The sequence below is a fragment of the Podarcis filfolensis genome (assembly GCF_964270895.1).
Source record: "Podarcis filfolensis genome assembly, chromosome: 9".
Taxonomy (NCBI): Eukaryota; Metazoa; Chordata; class Lepidosauria; order Squamata; family Lacertidae; genus Podarcis; species Podarcis filfolensis.
The window spans coordinates 68,475,366-68,495,785 of NC_139610.1; the positions used below are offsets into that span (position 1 = coordinate 68,475,366).

At 45.5% G+C, this 20,420-nt stretch overlaps 2 protein-coding genes across 10 annotated transcripts in view; one reads left to right on the forward strand and one right to left on the reverse strand.

The window, feature by feature from the left end:
• Positions 1-20,420, forward strand: part of SLC4A4 (solute carrier family 4 member 4) — a 352,153-nt gene that overhangs the window by 228,479 nt on the left and 103,254 nt on the right. The window lies entirely within an intron of this gene.
• GC (GC vitamin D binding protein) overlaps positions 2,697-20,420 on the reverse strand; it is a 49,657-nt gene continuing 31,933 nt past the window's right edge. Inside the window, exons 6-13 of the mRNA XM_083571488.1 lie at positions 16,692-16,786; positions 15,094-15,223; positions 12,557-12,765; positions 10,867-10,999; positions 8,310-8,401; positions 6,214-6,346; positions 5,810-5,910; positions 2,697-2,850 (exon numbers count right to left, since the gene is read on the reverse strand). Coding sequence (XP_083427614.1) covers positions 5,854-5,910; positions 6,214-6,346; positions 8,310-8,401; positions 10,867-10,999; positions 12,557-12,765; positions 15,094-15,223; positions 16,692-16,786 — 849 coding nt within the window. The 3' untranslated portion in view covers positions 2,697-2,850; positions 5,810-5,853. The remainder of the gene's footprint in view (positions 2,851-5,809; positions 5,911-6,213; positions 6,347-8,309; positions 8,402-10,866; positions 11,000-12,556; positions 12,766-15,093; positions 15,224-16,691; positions 16,787-20,420) is intronic.

A 20,420-nucleotide genomic window follows, 5' to 3' on the forward strand; every position in this document is an offset into this window, starting at 1 on the left:
AGGTGATTGGGCCAGATCCGGCCCCTGGCCCTTAGTTTGCCTATTCATGTTCCTTATTGGAAACTTAGGTTTTGTTTTAGGGCTGTCAACCACTGCAACACATTTCACTACACTGGGGGAAACCGTGGCCAGATGATTTGTGTCCTTCTCTCTCTACTGTCCAGATACGTGGAAGGGCACCTCCATGGCCTTCCCCTTCTCTCACAAACCTATATCCCACCTTTCTTCCAAGGAGCTCTAGGGGGTGTGCATACCTATTGTCCTACCCATTTTATGCTCACAACACCCCTGTGAGATGGGTGAGCAACTGTCCCAAGGTCACCTAGTGAGCTTGATGGCTGACGGAGAATTTAAACCCTGGTCTCCATTGTCCTGGTCCAGCACTCAAAACACTAGACCACACTGGGTCTTCTTTTTATGGTTGTCTTTAAAATAATAATAATAATAATAATAATAATAATAATAATAATAATAATAATAATAAATTTTATTTATACCCTGCCCTCCCCAGCCAGAGCTGGGCTCAGGGCGGCTAACACCAATAAAATCACAGCAAAAACATAATAGGGGAAATAGAGGGGGGGAACCAATTTAAAATACAGATTAAAATGCGGTTTAAAATGCAGCCTCATCAAAACCATAAAGGGAGGGAAACATAAGGGTCAGACCGAGTCCAAACCAAAGGCCAGGCGGAACAGATCTGTCTTGCAGACCCTGCAGGAAGATGTCAATTCCCGCAGGGCCCTAGTCTCTTGTGACAGAGCGTCCCACCAAGTTGGGGCCAGTACCGAAAAGGCCCTGGCCCTAGTTGAGACCAATCTAACCACCTTGAGGCTCGGGACCTCCGAAGTGTTGTTATTTGTGGACCTTAAGGTCCTCCGTGGGGCATACTAGAAGAGGCGGTCCCATAGGTACATGGGTCCTTGGCCGCATAGGGCTTGGACCACACAGTTCTCCAAATAGGGTATTCCTTCAAATAGGGACCTGGTGCTAGACTGAGGCCTGTCTGTCTCTGCATGCAGTACATGGGGCTTAGCTTCTGCCAACAGCGGCAACTTTGACTCAACTTAGCTCTGCCTCTTGCGTCCCAAAAGCTTACAGATTCCTCAAACCATGGGAATGGCTAAATAGAGACGTGTTTCATAATAAGGGCTGAGCTCCTTTTCCAATGCTGATTTGTATGGTACAAGTCAACACATATTAAGTACCTTTAGTCTGAGCTGATTAACCTTTTGGACCCAGATATAAAAACAATGTGAGTGGGAAGGTCTGCTGCCCCTCCTTCCTCCCTGGTTCATTTTCTCCTGGCTGGTCTTCTAGCTTGCCTTACATAGATGTTGGGAAGTCTTCCAGAACTCAGAGGGCCTATTCCATTTTCCTTGTGGCATATTGAGATACATCTCCTATCTCAAAACCTGTCCTGCATTCTGAAGTTTGATATTTGGGATGAAATACTTGGGGGTAGGTAAGGGACACGGGTGGTGCTGTGGGTTAAACCACAGAGCCTAGGACTTGCCAATCAGAAGGTCGGCGGTTTGAAACCCTGCGACGGGGTGAGCTCCCGTTGCTCGGTCCCTGCTCCTGCCAACCTAGCAGTTTGAAAGCACATCAAAGTGCAAGTAGATAAATAGGTACCGTTCTGGTGGGAAGGTAAACGGTATTTCTGTGCGCTGCTCTGGTTCACCAGAAGTGGCTTGGTCATGCTGGCCACATGACCCGGAAGCTGTACATTGGCTCCCTTGGCCAATAAAGCGAGATGAGCACCGCAACCCCAGAGTCGGCCACAACTGGACCTAATGGTCAGGGGTCCCTTTACCTTTACCTTACTTGGGAGTAGTGTTGCTTACCTCAGAAATTTAAATGCCACCAGAAAGATTGTCTCCCAAAATCAGCCTCTGGTGAAAGGGGACTTCAGTTTTGGACGGTATGTTAGCTCAGGAGGTGTGCATCAGACTAGCTCTTCAAATCAGAATCCACAAAGAACAAGTTCTGCAAGCATGCCTATTTCCTCTTGAGGTTAGATTGGTAGCTGCTTGGAGCAGGACCTTTTCAGTGGTGGCTTCAATTGCCCCTATGTACTGTGGACACTCTTGCTCCTGTTCCTGTTGTTGTCTTTTAGAAAAAAGTTTGAGGATGTCTTTTTTATTTTATTTAATGTGAACACATGCATTAGGCCTCAACCTTTTCCCCAGGTCTCTGGAAATGTAGCAAGAAGAACATATCTTACCGCTAGCACATATAAAATGTGTGTGGAGGATTACTAGACCATACACTGAACAATAGATACTAAAGTACATAAGATGGTCACTATTTTCATTTGAGGTGTTCTCCTTGAGGTAGGTCTGCCTGGCTACATCGCCTACTGGGCTTTGTTGTCCTATGAATTTTCTTTTTTATTTTGAAAGGGTTTCGAATCTGTTGTCTAGCATGATTCTGCTTTTGCCACCACTCCTTTTCTGGCTCAGTTCCCTTGTCTGTAAAATGGACGTTTTTTATGTGATGCTGAATCACAGCTGCAAACCATTTTACCCTCTGAAGCAAAAGAGCTATACAAACAATGTTAAGTAGAATTTGTAAATTATAATGAATGGGATTATTTTTCTTATCATTTCTAGGTGTGCACTTAGAGAACTTTTTTTTAAGGCTCTCTCTCTCCCCTCCCCCCACCTGTATTGAAACAATCACAAGGCTGGAAATATGAATACAGCTTTTATTAAGATGCCCATATGCCCTAATCAGGTTTCTAGAAAACTAGACAAAGAGATGTGTTCAGAGGTCAGCAGTGTTGACTCAGCAAAATCTAGGGTCTGTGTGCAATCTGAAGTCACAGAAAGTCTTTTCTCGCTGCACCTGCAAATATGAAAAAGAACGTTTCTTTCATGGCTATGGGAAAGGGATGAATTAATTAGCAAAGATATGCTTGTGCAGTGTTAGCACTGGATTCATTTGTGCAGAGAAATACATGATCAGCCTAAAGGATTTGCCATGCTACACTTTTAATTCTCAGTCACTTGCAACAGCACAGGTGTAGCATCCTGTCATGAATGAGCCAGCTCCCAGGGAAGACTTGCAGCTAGCCCCCAGTGAAGGTTTGCAGCCAAATGAAGAAAGCAGCCAGGAACAGAGAGGGGTAACTGCCATGCAGGACAAGCGTCGGCTAGTGCCAACTCTCCCACCCTGGTGGGGAGCTGGCCGGAACCCAACCAATGCTTTCGGGAAGTGCCAATTGGCGTGGACATAGAAGAAAGCAGTTTGTCAGAACGAGATGAGATGTGAGCTGAGCCAATCCCTTTTAACACTAGGCTAAGGGTAGGGCTGTTAGACGGAAAACAAAGCAGGACTTCCGGGTTAGCGCCTCCAGCAATAGCGGAGTTCCTCTGATCGGGAGGAATTTGCTCCGTGGAAATCAGGGTCTGACCGCCACGGCGAAGGCGGAGACCCACTGAAATCACAGGCGGGAGAAGCTTGTGAACCTGGGATTCGGTTGGCACCTTTTGCACCTCCCCTACTCGCGGGGAAACCCTGATTTGGGGATCCGGAGCGAAGTGGGGTGAGCGGCGCGGTGCTTCAAATTGACTGCTTCTTTCATGGAGTGAAGCCGCATCGCTGTTGCCGGAGAGCGCTGACTTTTTCCTGTGGACAATTTGACTTTAAACAACTACCCGTGAGTAGAACGGAAAATTGGATCTTTAAATTTATTAATTTGGCATCGAAACAGGAAGGTTTTAAACAGGAAGTCCGCCTTCCTCTTTTGTAAATAGATTGAAGCAAAGACGTCGCAAGTTAAAGCCTTGGAAAGTCTTTTGTAAAGGATTAAATCTCCATCGGTTAAAACTATTAAACGCCCCTTGGAAGCAGGAGAAGAGGGGGGAAATTTTGGACCTAGCGAGCCTGCAGGAGAGAGTGAAAAATCAAATTACCACTGCTCTGAACCTGGAAACGGGCTGCCAGTAAGATTGACGTCTTGGGAGAGTTCATTGACAGTGAACAGAAAGTATGTTGACAGATGGCTAAATAAGAGAAATATATTGTTTCCATTGTCCCCTTCTGCGTTTAAAAAGGAGGAAAAGTAACTGAAAATTGAAGCTAACTTTATAGTTTAAATTGTGTTTGAAAGGATTGATACAAGTGGAGACTGTTTCCCTCTAGAGGGAGCTTTTGAAACTGTTACAAGAGTGGAGCTGGGGTTCTTCCAGCTGCAAGATAAGAACTGTGAGAATCAGAGATTGACCTTGGATCTTAAGAATGTCGACAGAAGGAGCCTTAGTGACTGTATTATGTAAGATAAGCTATTCGTTGGAACAGCTCCACAAGAAGACGGATGTTATGACTACTAAACTTGAGAGCTTGGGACAAAAAGTGATTAATTTGGGACAAAAAGTGATCACCAATACAGAAACTGTTCAGGATTCGACACAGGAACCTACTTTGACAGGACAAACTGGGGAGAAGACGAAGGAGAAAGTTGTTGTTGTTGAACCTAAAGTAATACAAGTGGGAGCCCCAGTCTTACAGAGGCAAATCGAGGACTATAAGTGGAGTCCTTTTATGAATGAATATAGAAAAAGTCAGAATTTGAAGATTGGAGCCCTGCTTGGACTGGAGAAGGAAGGTTGGATAGACTCTTTCATGCAGGGATTTGCTGACCTTTGGGTCCTGAATCTGGGTCAGGAGGTGATTGGAGTTGTGGGGGCCTTTGGATCTGGAGGAGCTTTGAAACATGATTTGAGATATTGTATGGACCTTGGTTCTGGCTGTGGAGAGTTGGCTGGCCTCTCGAGAGGGAATGGGGGCATGGTTGGGTCGCCCCCCCCCCCGAGACCTGCTCTTCAGCATCTTTAGCATCAAAGAATATGAAGAAAAACTGCAGAAGGGACTTGGAAAAGATTTAAGAACCTCGGACAGAAGATCTCCAGGTTGATGAACTATATGGAATGGACGGAAATGACTGGCAGAATCTGAGACCAGGGAGAAGAGATGGTGGAAGAAGATTGGGAAAGTTTAAAGTTTATATATAGAAATATTGTAAAATTAATGAGTGTTAGAAAATTGTTGGAACGAAACTTTATGGCTTTAGCAGAAATGTTATAAGGAGTTAAGTATAAATAAGTACTTTAGTATTAATGGAAAATAAGGCTAAAAATATGTTAAGATATTCATAATGATAAAAATAGAGAAAGATGGAAAGGAATTCCTGAAACAAGTAACAGAAGTGGAATACAAAAAGGGAGGTGAGAGGAGGTTGATAAAATAAGGGAATGAAAGATAGAGTAATGAAATGGTATGGTATATGTTTTTAAATTGTTGTTTTGTTTAGTTTAGTTTAGTGTGTTAAGGTTGTGTTTTGTATTGTTTATATATTGCATTGTATTGTTTCTTCTTTTTTTCTTTTTTCTTTTCTGCTCTATTTTGTCTTTTTCTCTTGCCTTTTTTCTTCTTTTTCCTTTTTTTGTAAGTCTTAAAAGTAATAAAGATTATTTTAAAAAATAATAAAAAAATAGACAGAAAACAAAGCAAAAGGCATAAAGTGAGAAATTTCATTATCTTCTCTAACCGGAAGAGGTCTTCAGAAGGGTCATCTTGATTGATGATGGAGGAGGCTGTGTTAAAGCCATCTGAAGCTATCTGTTTGTCTTGACAATAAATAATCCTTTTTAATTAACTACGCTCACTGTGTTATCAAGCCGGGGACTGGACTCCTGACACATCCCAAAGAGATGTTTGTGAAATAAGAACTTCTCAGTGCATACACAGGCACAACACCGTACCCTGCATCACACACAGAGTCTATTTTTGCTTTCCTACCTACCTGAGCCTTCCCCGCTCCAGAAGACACAAATCATATTCTCACAATTAGTTCTGTCCCAAGCAGTCATCCCCGGTGCACGTGTAAGCCACTTCACTTTGAACCTGAAAATAGGGGGGGATGTTTTAAAACTCTATTTTCTAGGGTTGCCATATTTCAAAAAGTGAAAATCCAGAAACAAAAAGTCGTTGAGCTCTTTTTTTGGGCAAAGTTGTTGCGAAATCTCAGAAGAGAATGAAGTTTTTATTTTTTATGAAATTCGCTAAAATTTAGACTTCCGACATCGGTTGCCATACATCTGGACATACATTTCCTGGACATTTCAGCAATGTCTCTAGTAGGTCCTAGAAACCAGAAATCCAAGGGCTGCTTCCTTGAATTGCTGAACTGGAGAGACGGCTCCTTACCTTCAACCCGCAATACGATGGAGGTGCGTTCAAATGGCAGCAGGTGGATGCAAACGTCGACCTTTGCTCGACCAGCCCAGAAATAGTATCTTCAGAGGCACTGGGAAGTGCCTTGTGGTAGTGCTCTCTTAGTCTGCAGAATGGGCATAATATCTGGTTTAAGAAGGCCTTGCTTTTTGCAATTTCAGGGGGGAAATGACTCATTCGATATGTGTTTCATGAGTCACTACTAAGCCAATGGACTATACTGCTACATAAAGGTAAAGGGACCCTGACCATTAGGTCCAATCGTGGCCGACTCTGGGGTTGCGGCGCTCATCTCGCTTTATTGGCCGAGGGAGCCGGCGTACAGCTTCCAGGTCATGTGGCCAGCATGACTAAGCCGCTTCTGGCGAACAAGAGCAGCGCACAGAAACGCCGTTTACCTTCCCGCCGGAGCGGTACCTATTTATCTACTTGCACTTTGATGTGCTTTAGAACTGCTAGGTTGGCAGGTGCTGGGACCAAGCAATGGGAGCTCACCCCGTCGTGGGGATTTGAACCGCCAACCTTCTGATCGGCAAGTTCTAGGCTCTGTGGTTTAACCCGCAGCGCCACCAGTGTCCCTCATACTGCTACATAGTGGATGTTTTTTTTAACGTAAATTTAGCAACCCAGAGGATGACTGGCAGGTTCCCACCAAAACTGATTTTACTTGGTTCTGATCACATGTGAATATTCATTTCTATTAGCCTACTTTGCATCTATGAAAACAAGATTCCCTTTTTCTTGACTGATCTTGGGTTGAACCTTTTAACGTTCTGAAGTAATATCTACATATCCATTAGAGAGCTATAATAGCATGTCACCAACTGGTCCTTTGTTTCGTTGCATCGTAAAATGTTTTGATTATTCCAGAAAAACTTTAAAACTGGAGAAAGCAATACGGCTGTGTCGCTAGCACTTTGTATGGAACCCCACCTCCAAATCGAATCCTTAACATCTACATTGGGTTGGGGAACATTTTATAACCCAAGAGCAACTATATTTTTGGTGGAGGGGGCACATGCCATTGATCAGAAGAGACAGAGGTAAAGTGGGTGGAGCAATGGATATAATTTTTTACCTTTGTGCACTAGGGTAGTTTCTAACATGCTACCTCTCTACCCTTCATCCAGACAAGCAGGAAACATAACCAGGCACATCCCAGCCATACAAAAACACTCAAGGACAGTGAAAAGCAGAGTCAGAATTGGTGTGGCTGATGAGAGGCGTGAGGACCAGACAGGGAGACTTGGAGGGTGGCCATTGTCAATTGGGATTGAGGTTTTCCACCCCAATCTACAAGCTGAAATAAAATCTTAAGAAATACAGCAAAGCCTATACAGTCATGCCTCTTGTTACATTTGCTTCATGATACATTTTTTTCAGGTTTCATCCCGCGGCGACCCGGAAGTACTGGAAAGGGTTACTTCTGGGTTTCACCATTCGCACATGCGCAGACGCACAAAATGACGTCACGCGCATACGCAGAAGAGGCAAATCATGACCCGCACATATGCAGACGCACAGATGCGGGTTGCGTTCCTTTCAGGTTGCGAACGGGGCTCCGGAACGGATCCTGTTCGCAACCAGAGGTACCACTGTAAATTACATGGGGGTTACAGTATATTCTGGGGATCATGCTAAAGCCAATATTGCTTATACAGTGGTACCTTGGTTCTCAAACTTAATCCGTTCCGGAAGTCTGTTTGACTCCCAAAATGTTTGAAAACCAAGGCACGGCTTCCAATTGGTGCAGGCACCGCAGAAACAATAGCTGACAGCCGCACTAGAAGTTCGGCTTCCGAAAATGTTTGAAAACAGGAACACTTAATTCTGGGTTTTCAGCGTTCGGGAGCCGATTTGTTAGTCAACTAAGCCGTTCGAGAACCAAGGTTCTACTGTAGTCATAACACACTGGGTTCAATGGTGGCTGGGATTGCCAAAGTCATTTCCCCCAGAACCCTCCGCTTTCTGCCTCCTATTTATTTATTTATGCCGCGTGCATAACACTGAATGCCCACAAATTTAGGGCTTACTATACAACCACTCCTTATCTAGAAGGTAGTGCTCACCTCTTCTTGAAATCCATGAAATTATGAGTTGTGTAAGCTCCGCACATTTCATTTCCTTTCGAAAGCAAATCAAACAACTTTGTCGGTGGTTTCTGGAGTTCATAAGGAAAAATGTAGAACGGCAGTCATCTTAAGCAGTATATAAGTGCTTTTAAAACAATAATGAAATTCTGCGATGCTGATGCCACCAGTGAAAAAACCTGTCTCCGTGTCACAGCAAGTCAATAATAATCAGGCCATGTCTAAACTAACTGGTTTCCGTTTGCAGTACTAGTTCTTTTAGCATTCCCTTTAGGGCAGGGATGGGGAACATGTGGTCATACAGTCATTTGTCGGACTACAGTTACCATCATCCTTGACCATGCTGGCTGGGGCTGATGGGGGTTAGAGTCTAGAAGCCCACATCTAGAAGCCCACATTGCCCTCATATTTTTTATTTTATTTTTAATGTGAAATGAGGAGCGGAAAGGGTTTCGTTTAGGGCAGTTTTTCATGTTAATATGCCATGCCATATTCTGGAGACCCTATGGAGGCAGAAGATCGCTCGTGATTGGCCCAAGGTAACTCAGTGAGATTCACTGTTGTGAGGGGGTTTATCATTGAAATAAAAAAAATTAAGGTCTTTTATATATATATATAATAAATGTTCATAAATGTACCAAGCAGGCGCATACATAGATGTGTGGACCACATGTCTGGAGCAGCACAGGAGGACCGCCCTGAAACCATTTTCACTCCCAAACGGACCACATGTTTTCTCTGCAAGGAGGGAGGAGGTGGGGGAGCCTCCCCATTGTCTTTTCCTTCACAAATCCTGTCTTAAGGGTTTGTCTGTGTATGAATAGGGTGAGCCTGTGACCTGGCTCAGGAACTAAGTATTTGTCATTACAAAAGACTAGCTAGGCTCTCCAGGGCATCCAATCAAGTAACCATTAACAGGTACCGTATTTTTTGCTCTATAAGACTCACTTTTTCCCTCCTAAAAAGTAAGGGGAAATGTGTGTGCGTCTTATGGAGCGAATGCAGGCTGCGCAGCTATCCCAGAAGCCAGAACAGCAAGAGGGATTGCTGCTTTCACTGCGCAGCGATCTCGCTTGCTGTTCTGGCTTCTGAGATTCAGAATATTTTTTTTCTTGTTTTCCTCCTCCAAAAACTAGGTGCGTCTTATGGTCTGGTGCGTCTTATAGAGCGAAAAATACAGTAACTTGCCAGACAGGAGATAAACAACGCACTCAGATTTCTGTTGTAGATCACCTCTTCTGTGATGTAGGTATGATGTTTCTGGGGGTGGTCTTGGACTCCAAGGCAGGCAATTTAAAATGTCTATATAAGGGCAGACACACCTTTGTTCGGGGTCCTTCTCCTTTCCTGCATGTGAGGGGAGCACCCTGTTGCAACAGTTCAATAAAGATCAGGCTTACGAGCTGCTTTGCTTCTCAATATTCTCTGGTTGGCCTCTGTTCTTTTCTCCGACCGATGGAGAACCTACAAAGGACTCTATAAGGGCTCTTGTATCCCACATAAGGGAATAAGGGCAGATTTTCGTTTATTACATCATAGAATCCAAGAGTTGGAAGGGACCACATGAGTCATCTAGTCCAACCGCCCTCTTTTGCCCAACATAGGGATTGAACCCATTATCCTGAAATTAAGATTGAGGTTGGGTGGCCATGTGTCATGGATGCTTTAGTTGAGATTGCTGCAATGCAAGGGGTTGGACTAGATGACCCTTGGTGGATTACTTCCAACTCTATGTCTCTTTCAGACCGGGCTCTTTCAGGTTTTAAAACTAGGGCACACTATATATGGGGCTGCCCTTGACATGCAACCTTCATCTGGTCCAAAATGCAGCTGCTAGCCCCCCCTCTAGGGCCCAGAGGGGGGAGAGTGCGGTCTCCAAAGGCTGATGGATCGTCAAATGACTGATAACTGTGGAATAAGGTTTATCTACATTGTAATATTGCAAACAGTTTTGCCTAACAATTTAACTTGGAAGGTACTGGTTGAATGAAGCTCAAAAGGAAGGTTTGGGCAATTAATGATTGGAAGTTGCTGCGCCATTAAACTTCAGATAACAGGCTTGGACAACATCCCGGATTGGAACGGAGACAGAGGAAGCTGCGCTGATACAAAGACAGTTGGAAAAATATATACTAACGAAGCTGCATTCGACGGATGAAAGTACATGATGTTTGACATTATTGAGAATCGTGGACTCAGGGACAGAGAATTATCAAGCGTCAAAATCGAGATGTGGAAAATATGGAAACAAGGAGGAGAGGTAGGACTGAGATGTGGAGATATGCTTCAGAGATCCAGACCTTGGGGAGCTCCAAAAAATTAATAATTATAATTTGGACCATAACTTGGTCTTTTTTATTTTAGTTTTTTTATTTTAATTTATTTAATTGGCGCATTATGATTGGATATATTAATTGGATGTTTTTTATTGGGAAATCAATAAAAATGATTTAATAAAAAACAAAATGCAGATGCTAGCCGGCTGGGCTTCTGTTTAGAAATGAAAAGAAACTTTCAGAACTATATTGCATCATACCTTTCCGGCAAAACAAGCAGCGGGGTCCTCCATGCCACAACAACTGTTCGCCACTGTTAGGCTATCGTCATAGAGAGCAACGAGAAGAGCTTCTGGGGCATACGTAAATGTCTGGGCAAAGTGGTGTATATAGCTACAACAGAGAGAAAAGCGTCTCAGAACATTTCACAGAACGTTTGCGCTAGGTCTTCCTATGCTCTTATAAAGGTAAAGGGACCTCTGACCATTAGGTCCAGTCGTGACCACTCTGGGGTTGCGGCGCTCATCTTGCTTTATTGGCTGAGGGACCCGGCCTACAGCTTCTGGGTCATGTGGCCAGCATGACTATGCCGCTTCTGGCGAACCAGAGCAGTGCATGGAAACACCGTTTACCTTCCCGCCGGAGTGGCACCTATTTATCTACTTGCACTTTGATGTGCTTTCAAACTGCTGGGTTGGCAGGAGCTGGGACCAAATAATGGGAGCTCACCGCGACCTTCTGATTGGCAAGTCCTAGGCTCTGTGGTTTAACCCACAGCGCCACCTGTATCCCAGCGCCACCCGCGTCCCATATATCATATATATATATGACCCTATATGCTCTTATATCAAGCAGCTAACCAGGACTTTTATTCTTCATGAATAAGTTCTTGAAAAGTTTGTTTTAGGAAGGAATTCGTTCCAGTTCATTCCTCACCTTACAAATGAATTAGTACCCAAGGCTCTGGGTCAAGGCTGGTACAGTGGTACCTTGGGTTATAGACGCTTCGGGTTACACGTTTTCAGGTTACGGATGTGCCAAAACCTGGAAGTACCGGAATGGGTTACCTCCGGGTTTCAGCACTCACGCATGCGCAGAAATGCTAAATCATACTTTGCGCATGCGCAGAAGCGCCAAATCACGTCACATGCGTGCGCAGACGCAATACTGCAGATTGCGAACGTGCCTCCCGCATGGATCATGTACGCAACCTGAGGTTCCACTGTACAGTTCTCTTTCTATTTTAATTATTGGTATGGGTTTAACCAGTGCTTTTTTCTTAAAAAATAATAATACTCATATTGAAATACTGTCCCTCAATCAGGCCAAACTTAGATTCACAAAATGTTTAGGGGTATGCGTACCCCTGTGTCCCCTCAGAAAAAAAGCACTGGGTTTAACAGATTTCACATATGTATAGAGTTTTAATTTTATCAATGTTTAATTGTTTTTAAATGATTGGCTTCTTTGAGAAAATGTTTGTACCGGTTCTTGTTTTTAACTGTAAGTTGCATTTGAGTCCTGTCCGGGGGGAAATGCAGGTTGTGAAAAATAAATATATAATAATGATAATTAGGGCTGCGTGGCTACTTTTTTCTTCAAAATAAACACATTCAGTTTCAGTCCTGCATATTACAACACATCATAGCTTGTCTGGGAGAACTTAAATGTTTTTCCTTGGTGCCTAAGGCCCCAGTCTCTTCCACAAGTCCTACCACTGATGAATTAAGAAATGTCCTGTTACCTTCAAGTCGGGTGGGAAAAAAGCATATAAGTGGGTTCTCCCACCTTTTTGACGCAGGTTTATGTTGAAATGGGAATTAAGGTCAGTTTGCAATTTTGAGTTTGGAACCAGCAGGTGTTGCCAGTAATGAATAAGCACATTTAAATTACAGCTAATTAAAAAGCTTATCTCTAGGAAAGTGTGTGTGTGTGTAGGGAGACACTTACTTATAAATTTCCCGCTGTCTACAGTCCACATTACACAGGCATTCAGGAGTCGGACGTGCAACATTTGAACTGTCGGTATTCTTGTCCCATGGCAGGGAATATATGCATACGTATTTCTGCAAGGAGCCAGAATTGTCTAGGCAACAGTCGTTAATTCTTTTATCTTGGGTTGAGAGTTTATTGCAGGTTTTGGCAGTGTGGTTCGACACCTGGGGAGGAAAGGCAGCCAATGATTTCGCAACAAAACTGAACCACATGCGATGGTTCGTGTGGAAGGATGCGGGCACCGAGGGACCAATTTCACGTGGCGTGTCCAGCCACAGAGGCCAATTTCAAAGTAATTAACTAACTCGACGTTTTTAAAATCCACCTTTTGGGAAAGGGCCATAGCTCAGTAGTAGAGCATCTGCTTTGCAGGACTGGAAATGTCCACTGTTTGAAACTCCAGAGACTTAACTGCCGGTTAGTGTAGACAATACTAAAGTAGATAAACCAGTGACTTTACTCAAGATAAAAAAGAGCCATATGTCCCTGCTTCACCTGAAATGTCCCAGGGGAGAAATATACCATCAAGGACTGGCTGAAGAGTAGTGGCAGAACCCCCTAGGGCAGGCACAGGCAAATTTGGCCCTCCAGATGTTTTGGGACTACAACTCCCATCATCCCTAGCTAACAGGACCAGTGGTCAGCGATGATGGGAGTTGTAGTCCCAAAACATCTGGAAGGCCGAGTTTGCCTATACCTGCCCTAGGGCGATCTCAGAGGAGGAAGGCTCAGAGCCCGGGGAGTGGTGGTGGGACACTGAGAACAAGTCAGAGGATGAAGCGGGGGCAGAATGATTGGAGGCTGAAGAAGCAGCAGGCTTGAGTGAGAGAGAGGAACCAGATGCAGAAAGCAAGGCAGACTCAGAACATGAAGCAGAGAAGGAGGGGCTAGAGGCAGCAGAAGCATCCACCGAGCTTGCCTTTCCTACTGTAGCAATCTCCCCTCCTCCCTTGCCTCCATGTTTAAGGCTGCTTTGGAGGCATCCAGCTGGGGAGGGGAGTTAGTGGGAAGTGCTCTAGTTATCTCCCACTTGGACTACTGCAATCTACTCTATGTGGGGCTACCTTTGAAGGTGACCCTTCAACTAGAACTACAACTAATCCAGAATGCAGCAGCTAGACTGGTGACTGGGAGCAGCCACCGAGACCACATAACACCGGTCTTGAAAGACCTACATTGGCTCCCAGTATGTTTCAGAGCACAATTCAATGTGTTGGTGTTGACCTTTAAAGCCCTAAATGGCCTCAGCCCAGTATACCTGAAGGAGCGTCTCCACCTCTGGACGCTGAGGTCCAGCGCTGAGGGCCTTCTGGCGGTTCCCTCATTGCGAGAAGCAAAGCTACAGGGAACCAGGCAGAGGGCCTTCTCGGTAGTGGCACCCACCCTGTGGAATGCCCTCCCATCAGATGTCAAAGAGATAAACAACTACCTGACATTTAGGAGACATCTGAAGGCAGCCCTGTTCAGGGAAGTTTTTAATGTGTGACATTTTAATGTATTTTTAATCTTTGTTGGAAGCCGCCCAGAGTGGCTGGGGAAACCCAGCCAGATGGGCCGGGTACAAATAATAAATTATTATTATTATTATTATTATTATTATTATTATTATTATTATTAGACAAGGACCTTCAGTCCTGGCAACTATTCCATGGGGGCCAGTCCTTGGTGCTTGGGATGCTGTTTTCTTGAATAAAGAGCTAACTTTTCTGCTTGTCTCTACGTCTTGAGTGCTGACCTACATCTGAACCAGCCCTGACATATACAGTGGTACCTCGGTTTTTGAAAGTCTCCGTTGAAGAACATTTCAGAACTCGAACGCCAAAAACCGGGAAGTAAACGCTCTGGTTTTCAAATGCGCCTCGGAAGTCGAACACGCCACACGGCTTCTGTACTGAGTTTTCTGTATTGAGTTTTCCGTTTTCAAACGTTTCAGAACTCGAATGGTCTTCCGGAATGGATTACGTTCGAAAACTGAGGTACCACTGTACGTTGTCCAAACCAAAAATGAACTGATTGAAACATGCCTACCTTCCTATAGGTAAACTTTTGGATATTCTTTTTTGGAATTCATAGACTCATTGCACTAAATCCACACTTCTTTGGAAGTAAGTCTTATTGAAATATGTAGAACTTGCATCCAGGTATATGAGTAGAACTAGCAGACTCAATCTGTGTTACGTAGTCGGCATGATCACATGACACAGCTCTTCCTGTCTTGATCACATGTTTGAATGCCCCATATAAAAATTGTTCTGCAGATGGAAAACCAGCACATAGAAGACTGGTTGAGAAGGCCCAGTTAAAGCCTGTCTCCCTGATTTGCTCCTTTTCTATGTGGAGCTGGAAGCGGTACAACCCAACAAGAGCTACATCACCTGATTCTGCAGATAAGAGGACTCAGCCATTCCTGTCGGACACAGAATGCTCTACTATTTTCAGCAGAATGACAACGGCCATCAATGTGAAATGGCCCTTTGCTCCTGAATGCTCACCTCCTTCTGGACGCAGTCTTCTTCCAATGAATCGCAGCACTTGGCAAGCACTTCAGAAGCATCTTCAGCGAGGGATAAGATATCCTCAACAGAAGCATTTGGACTTTTCTGAGTATATGTTATGAAATAGCTAGACATGGGCAGAGAAAATAAGTGGGAATTTAAATTAGTGTAGCTATCCCAAAATGGTCCGTTCAAAAACCCCTAAAAACTCTGAAACACCATTTTAAAATACAATATACTCCTATAGAGACTCCTTATACTGAGTTTAAAACCAGAATTGCATTTGGGTAGAAACTGTTTCTCAGGCGGCTAGTCTCAGTCTTTATAACCCTGTACCTTCTTCCAGAAGGCAGAAGCTGAAAGAGATCATTTCCGGGGTGTGCACTATCCTGCACTATCTCTGCAGCTTTCTTATGGCACCTGGAAGCACAGATTTGATCCAAGGTGGGAAGAGTGCAGCCAATTATTCTCTCTGCAGTCTTTACAACCCTGGACAGCATTGTTTTTCCCCTGGCCGTGCAGCTCCTATTATTATTATTATTATTATTATTATTATTATTATTATAATATACTGCCCTATACCCAGATGTCTCAGGGCAGTTCACAGAATTGCTGCAACATGCCTATTAGCCCTATATGGCATTCTTGTCTGAAGCAGTGTAGGAAAGGGGGCAGTGATTGGCTCCATTTCCCAAATCCTCTGATACTCTCTGACCTTCCCACATTTAGTGTGGTGTATTCTAACCATGCTAAGCTAAATGTGTGAAGAATCCCAGTCCCTAATATGTGTCCAGGCAATAATAGGTCTATTGTCGTGATCTGGCTTCAGGCAGTGACCTGGACACAGTGGATGGGAGTACCAAAATGTTTATAGAGGATCTATACTATAGGGAACCTCTGGCCCAATTTGGGAGCTCCTGAGTGAAGCTGGCATCTCACAAAAGGGAGACTGTGGCTCTCCCAGTTTCTCATTTTTCCATTCTTAAATTCAGTTCTCCACATTTCTCCAGCAATTTGTGATTTTTTGTTTAAATCCTCATGAAAATTCATTAGCATTTTAGTGTGAATTTTGCCCAACAAACACATTTTTGTATGCAGTTTGGGCTAATGTTCAAGTTTTAGCAAACCATTTCCCTTAACATAATGCATGTTTGTATGTTATTTTCGCCAATACATTCATTTTTATGCAAACTCCCCCTTATATTATTGTCTAGTTGAAAATTGCATTGCAAAATTCAGTAAAGTGTGATTTATTTATTTTTTGGAACGATGGTTGTGTTTCAGTTCTCATATTGTTTTGCAACATGTGAATTAGGTAGGTTTACCTTTAGATATGAAGTGAATCATTTTTTGTGTGCCCTAGACAGAATTCTTATGCACTGCCGCATTTGAAAAACACAACTTGAAAGACACATTTGGATATGGTAGCAAATTTGGTACTATCCCGTGAAATTCCATTGCAGTTTGCTTCTTCCAACCCAGATAGATCTATCCAAGCTTTCACAATGAACAGGAACTACCAAAAATTCAGAGATTCAACAGGTAAAGTTCTGACTTGCCATAAATACATAGGATGCAGAAGGTTTGCTTTGTACCTGAGTTTTGTTTTCTCTTTCCCAAACACGGAATAGCGGGAGCACGCTTTGTTGGACAGATCAGTGAGCATCATGAGAGACTTCCTCTCCAGCTTCTGCAGTGTAAAAGAAAGAGGTGAGATCAAACACTTGACACACTTAGTGAAGGGATCTGCTTCTAGCGGATCTGGAAGTGCCTGTTAACAGGAATCCGAAATATAACAGAGCTTTGCAATCGCACATTTTCACTCAATTTAGTTGTCAGGGATGTGAGGCGAGTGGTCACGAGGAAGTCCTAGAACTCTGTCATAGAATACCAACCCGTAAGATGGGTGTTAGGAACATTCCTTCCAAGAGTGAAAGAGAGAGCTCTGAGGAACAAGGGGAGTGGCAGGAAGGAGGAGACAGAGGGTTGCTTCCTTCACATGCGGAGAGTGAAGCGAGCCCCTCCTTGTTGGGATGCGTCCAGGGAGTCGGTCCAGTATACCTGAAGGAGCGTCTCCACCCCCATCGTTCTGCCTGGACCCTGAGGTCCAGCGCCGAGGGCCTTCAGGCGGTTCCCTCATTGTGAGAAGCCAAGTTACAGGGAACCAGGCAGAGGGCCTTCTTGGTAGTGGCACCCGCCCTGTGGAATGCCCTCCCACCAGATGTCAAAGAAAAATAACTACCAAACTTTTAGAAGACATCTGAAGGCAGCCCTGTTCAGGGAAGTTTTTAATGTTTAATAGGTCATTGTATTTTAGTGTTTTGTTGGAAGCCGCCCAGAGTGGCTGGGGAAACCCAGCCAGATGGGCGGGGTATAAATAATAAATTGTTGTTGTTGTTGTTGTTGTTGTTGTTGTTGTTGTTGTTATTTGGCAGGCCCCCAGCTGGCTCCAGCCACCGGCCAGCAGCCGGGCGGAAGCCAGCAGAGATAAGAACTCTTTGCAACGGAAGTGGTGGACAGAGACATGTGTAAGCCTATTTACAGGCATTTATTCAGCATCAGGAACAAAGGGAAAAACATGTCTGCTTCCCTTTCGTGTCCAAGCAAACAGCAGTATAGCAAAAGCAATATACGACGAAAGTTCCCAGCAGACTGTGCTGGAAGTTAATAGACATGTGACATACAACAATCCACACATCTGTTCTGTTATGTACTGAGTTGAATAGGATCCAAACTGCAGCAGTCTGATTGGTCCTAGAACAATAGGATCCAAAAGGCAGCAGTCTGATTGGTCCTAGAACAATAGGATTCAGAATGCAGCAGTCTGATTGGTCCTAGAACAATGCAGCAGTATGATTGGTGGGCAGGAACCACCCAATCATGCTCCAGATAGAAGTGAATCCACAACCTGATTGGCTTACAGTAGAATTCCGGAATTAGCCAATCATGTGCAGCCCATTGTGTAAATAATGTATATAAAGCAGCTACTTTGAGGGGACTTTCATTCATTCCTCCTCACAACTATGAGCTGAATAAAGAGCATGAAATCACTTTGCGACTCTATTTCACTGGCGACGAAGGTGGGATCCTGCTGAGCTGACTGCCACACACAGCATCGCAGTACCGCCAATTGCCGCACCGCTGCCTCGCACCGTGTATCCAGGCTTCAGCTCCGGGACACAAGGAACTCAGAATGGCAACCGACAGCAGCTTCTCGCCGTTCAACCCAGCATCTGGAGACTGGGAAGCGTACGCCTCCCGTTTCACCTTCCTCCTAGAAGCCAAAGGGGTCACCGATAAAGAAGACGCCAAGAAGAGGGCAATATTCTTCAGCGTCTGCAGAGAGGAGACGTTTGAAATCGCCCGGGCTCTCCTTGCGCCTGAAGACGTTGCTACTGTTCCATACAAAACAATAATGGAACAGCTGAAGGGGCACTTTTCACCACAGCCCTCAGTGGTGGCTCGTCGAAATGCCTTCTACGCAAAGCGGCAAGCCCCTGGGGAAACCTAAACTGGGTTTGTGACCTCTCTCCGCCAAGCTGCCCGGTTCTGCAACTTCTCAGAGCTGGAGAACATGCTTCGTGACTGCCTCGTCGGTGGCCTGAAGGATGAGAAGCTGCAACGACGCCTCTACGGTAAGAAGAACCTAACGTTCCAGGTCGCTCTGGAGGAGGCCCTGGCAACGGAAGCTGCCGAGAGGTCGACGCAAGAGGCACGGCCGAGCCAGCCTTCCCAACCAAGGGTCCACCATGAAGACCTCACCGACGACTCAGGATCCAACAGGGAGGAGGTGCACCGAGTACAGCAGCGCACTCAAGCAGCCCACATACCACAGCTGCCTCGACGAGAAGGAGGGAACTGCGCAAGCTGTGGAGAAAGTCACGAGAGGAGGACCTGCCATTTCCGCAACGCAGAGTGCAGGCAGTGCAGAAAATTGGGACACATCGCCCGGGTGTGTCAAGCTCGGCCCACCCGACGCCAGGCATCAGATGACCAATCCAAGAGCCCCAGGTCCCGGGGCCCAATGCACCAAGGCAACTCGACGGAGCTCACGGACTTCCAGGTATACCAGTTGCCCCACCCCAACGTAGAGAAAATTTATGTAGAGGTACAGATAGAGGGGGCCCCATGCCACATGGAGCTTGACACGGGTTCAACTCTATCCATAATCTCGGAAAGGACCTTAAGGAAACTGTGTCCTACTGGGGGTCCCAAACTCAGGCCGGCCCCATTCACCCTCCGGGACTTCCAGAAACGTAAGGTCCCCACAATGGGGGTGGGGACCTTCAGGGTGCAGTACCGAGGGCGGACGCGGCAACTGGACTTGCTTGTGGTCAAGGGCCCCTACATTAGCTTACTGGGATTGGCATGGTTTGGACCACTGGGGCTAGCCGTCACCGGGGTGAACCACACTACCTTACAAGTGGATGTGGATGCCATATGCAAGGAATTTCCAGGGGTTTTCGATGGGAAATTGGGACAGTATACGGCTCCCCCATTGCTCTACAGCTTGACCCCACAGTACGACCGGTCAGGCTCAAGACCCGCCGGGTCCTGTTCGCTTTGAAACCCCGTATAGACGAGGAATTGGACCGACTCGTGGAGCAAGGAGTGCTGGAGCCGGTGCCTAATGCCCCCTGGGAAACCCCAATCGTCACACCCGTCAAGCCTAATGGTTCGGTCCGCATCTGCGCAGACTACAAATGTACCATAAACAAGGCCCTCACGGCCCATGCATACCCAGTGCCAGTGGTCAGCCATGTCCTTGCCACCCTGGCTGGGTCGAAAATTTTTGGCAAGCTGGACCTGGCCCAAGCATATCAACAGCTGCCAGTAGATGAGGCCACAGCAGAGGCACAGACGATTGTGATGCACAGAGGAGCATTCAGGGTAAAGCGGCTGCAATTCGGTGTCAGCGTGGCACCAGGCATATTCCAGAATCTAATGGACTCTCTCCTTAAAGGGATTCCTGGTGTCACCCCCTTCTTCGATGATGTGTTGATTGCCGGGCCCACACCAGAGGAGTTTGAGGACCGCCTCCGCACCTTTCTGCACCATTTCCAGACGGCGGGTCTCAAGGTGAAGCGGGAAAAATGTCTACTAGGAGTGCCTCAGGTGGACTTTCTGGGATTTATGGTGGACGCAGAAGGGGTCCACCCGACTGGGGACAAGGTACGGGCCATTTGTGATGCCCCAGCACCCAAGAACAAGACTGAACTTCAGGCCTTCCTGGGACTATTGAACTTTTATCATTCCTTCCTTCCCCACAAGGCGGCGGTAGCGGAGCCCCTACACAGACTCCTGGACAAGCGGGCCCCTTGGGT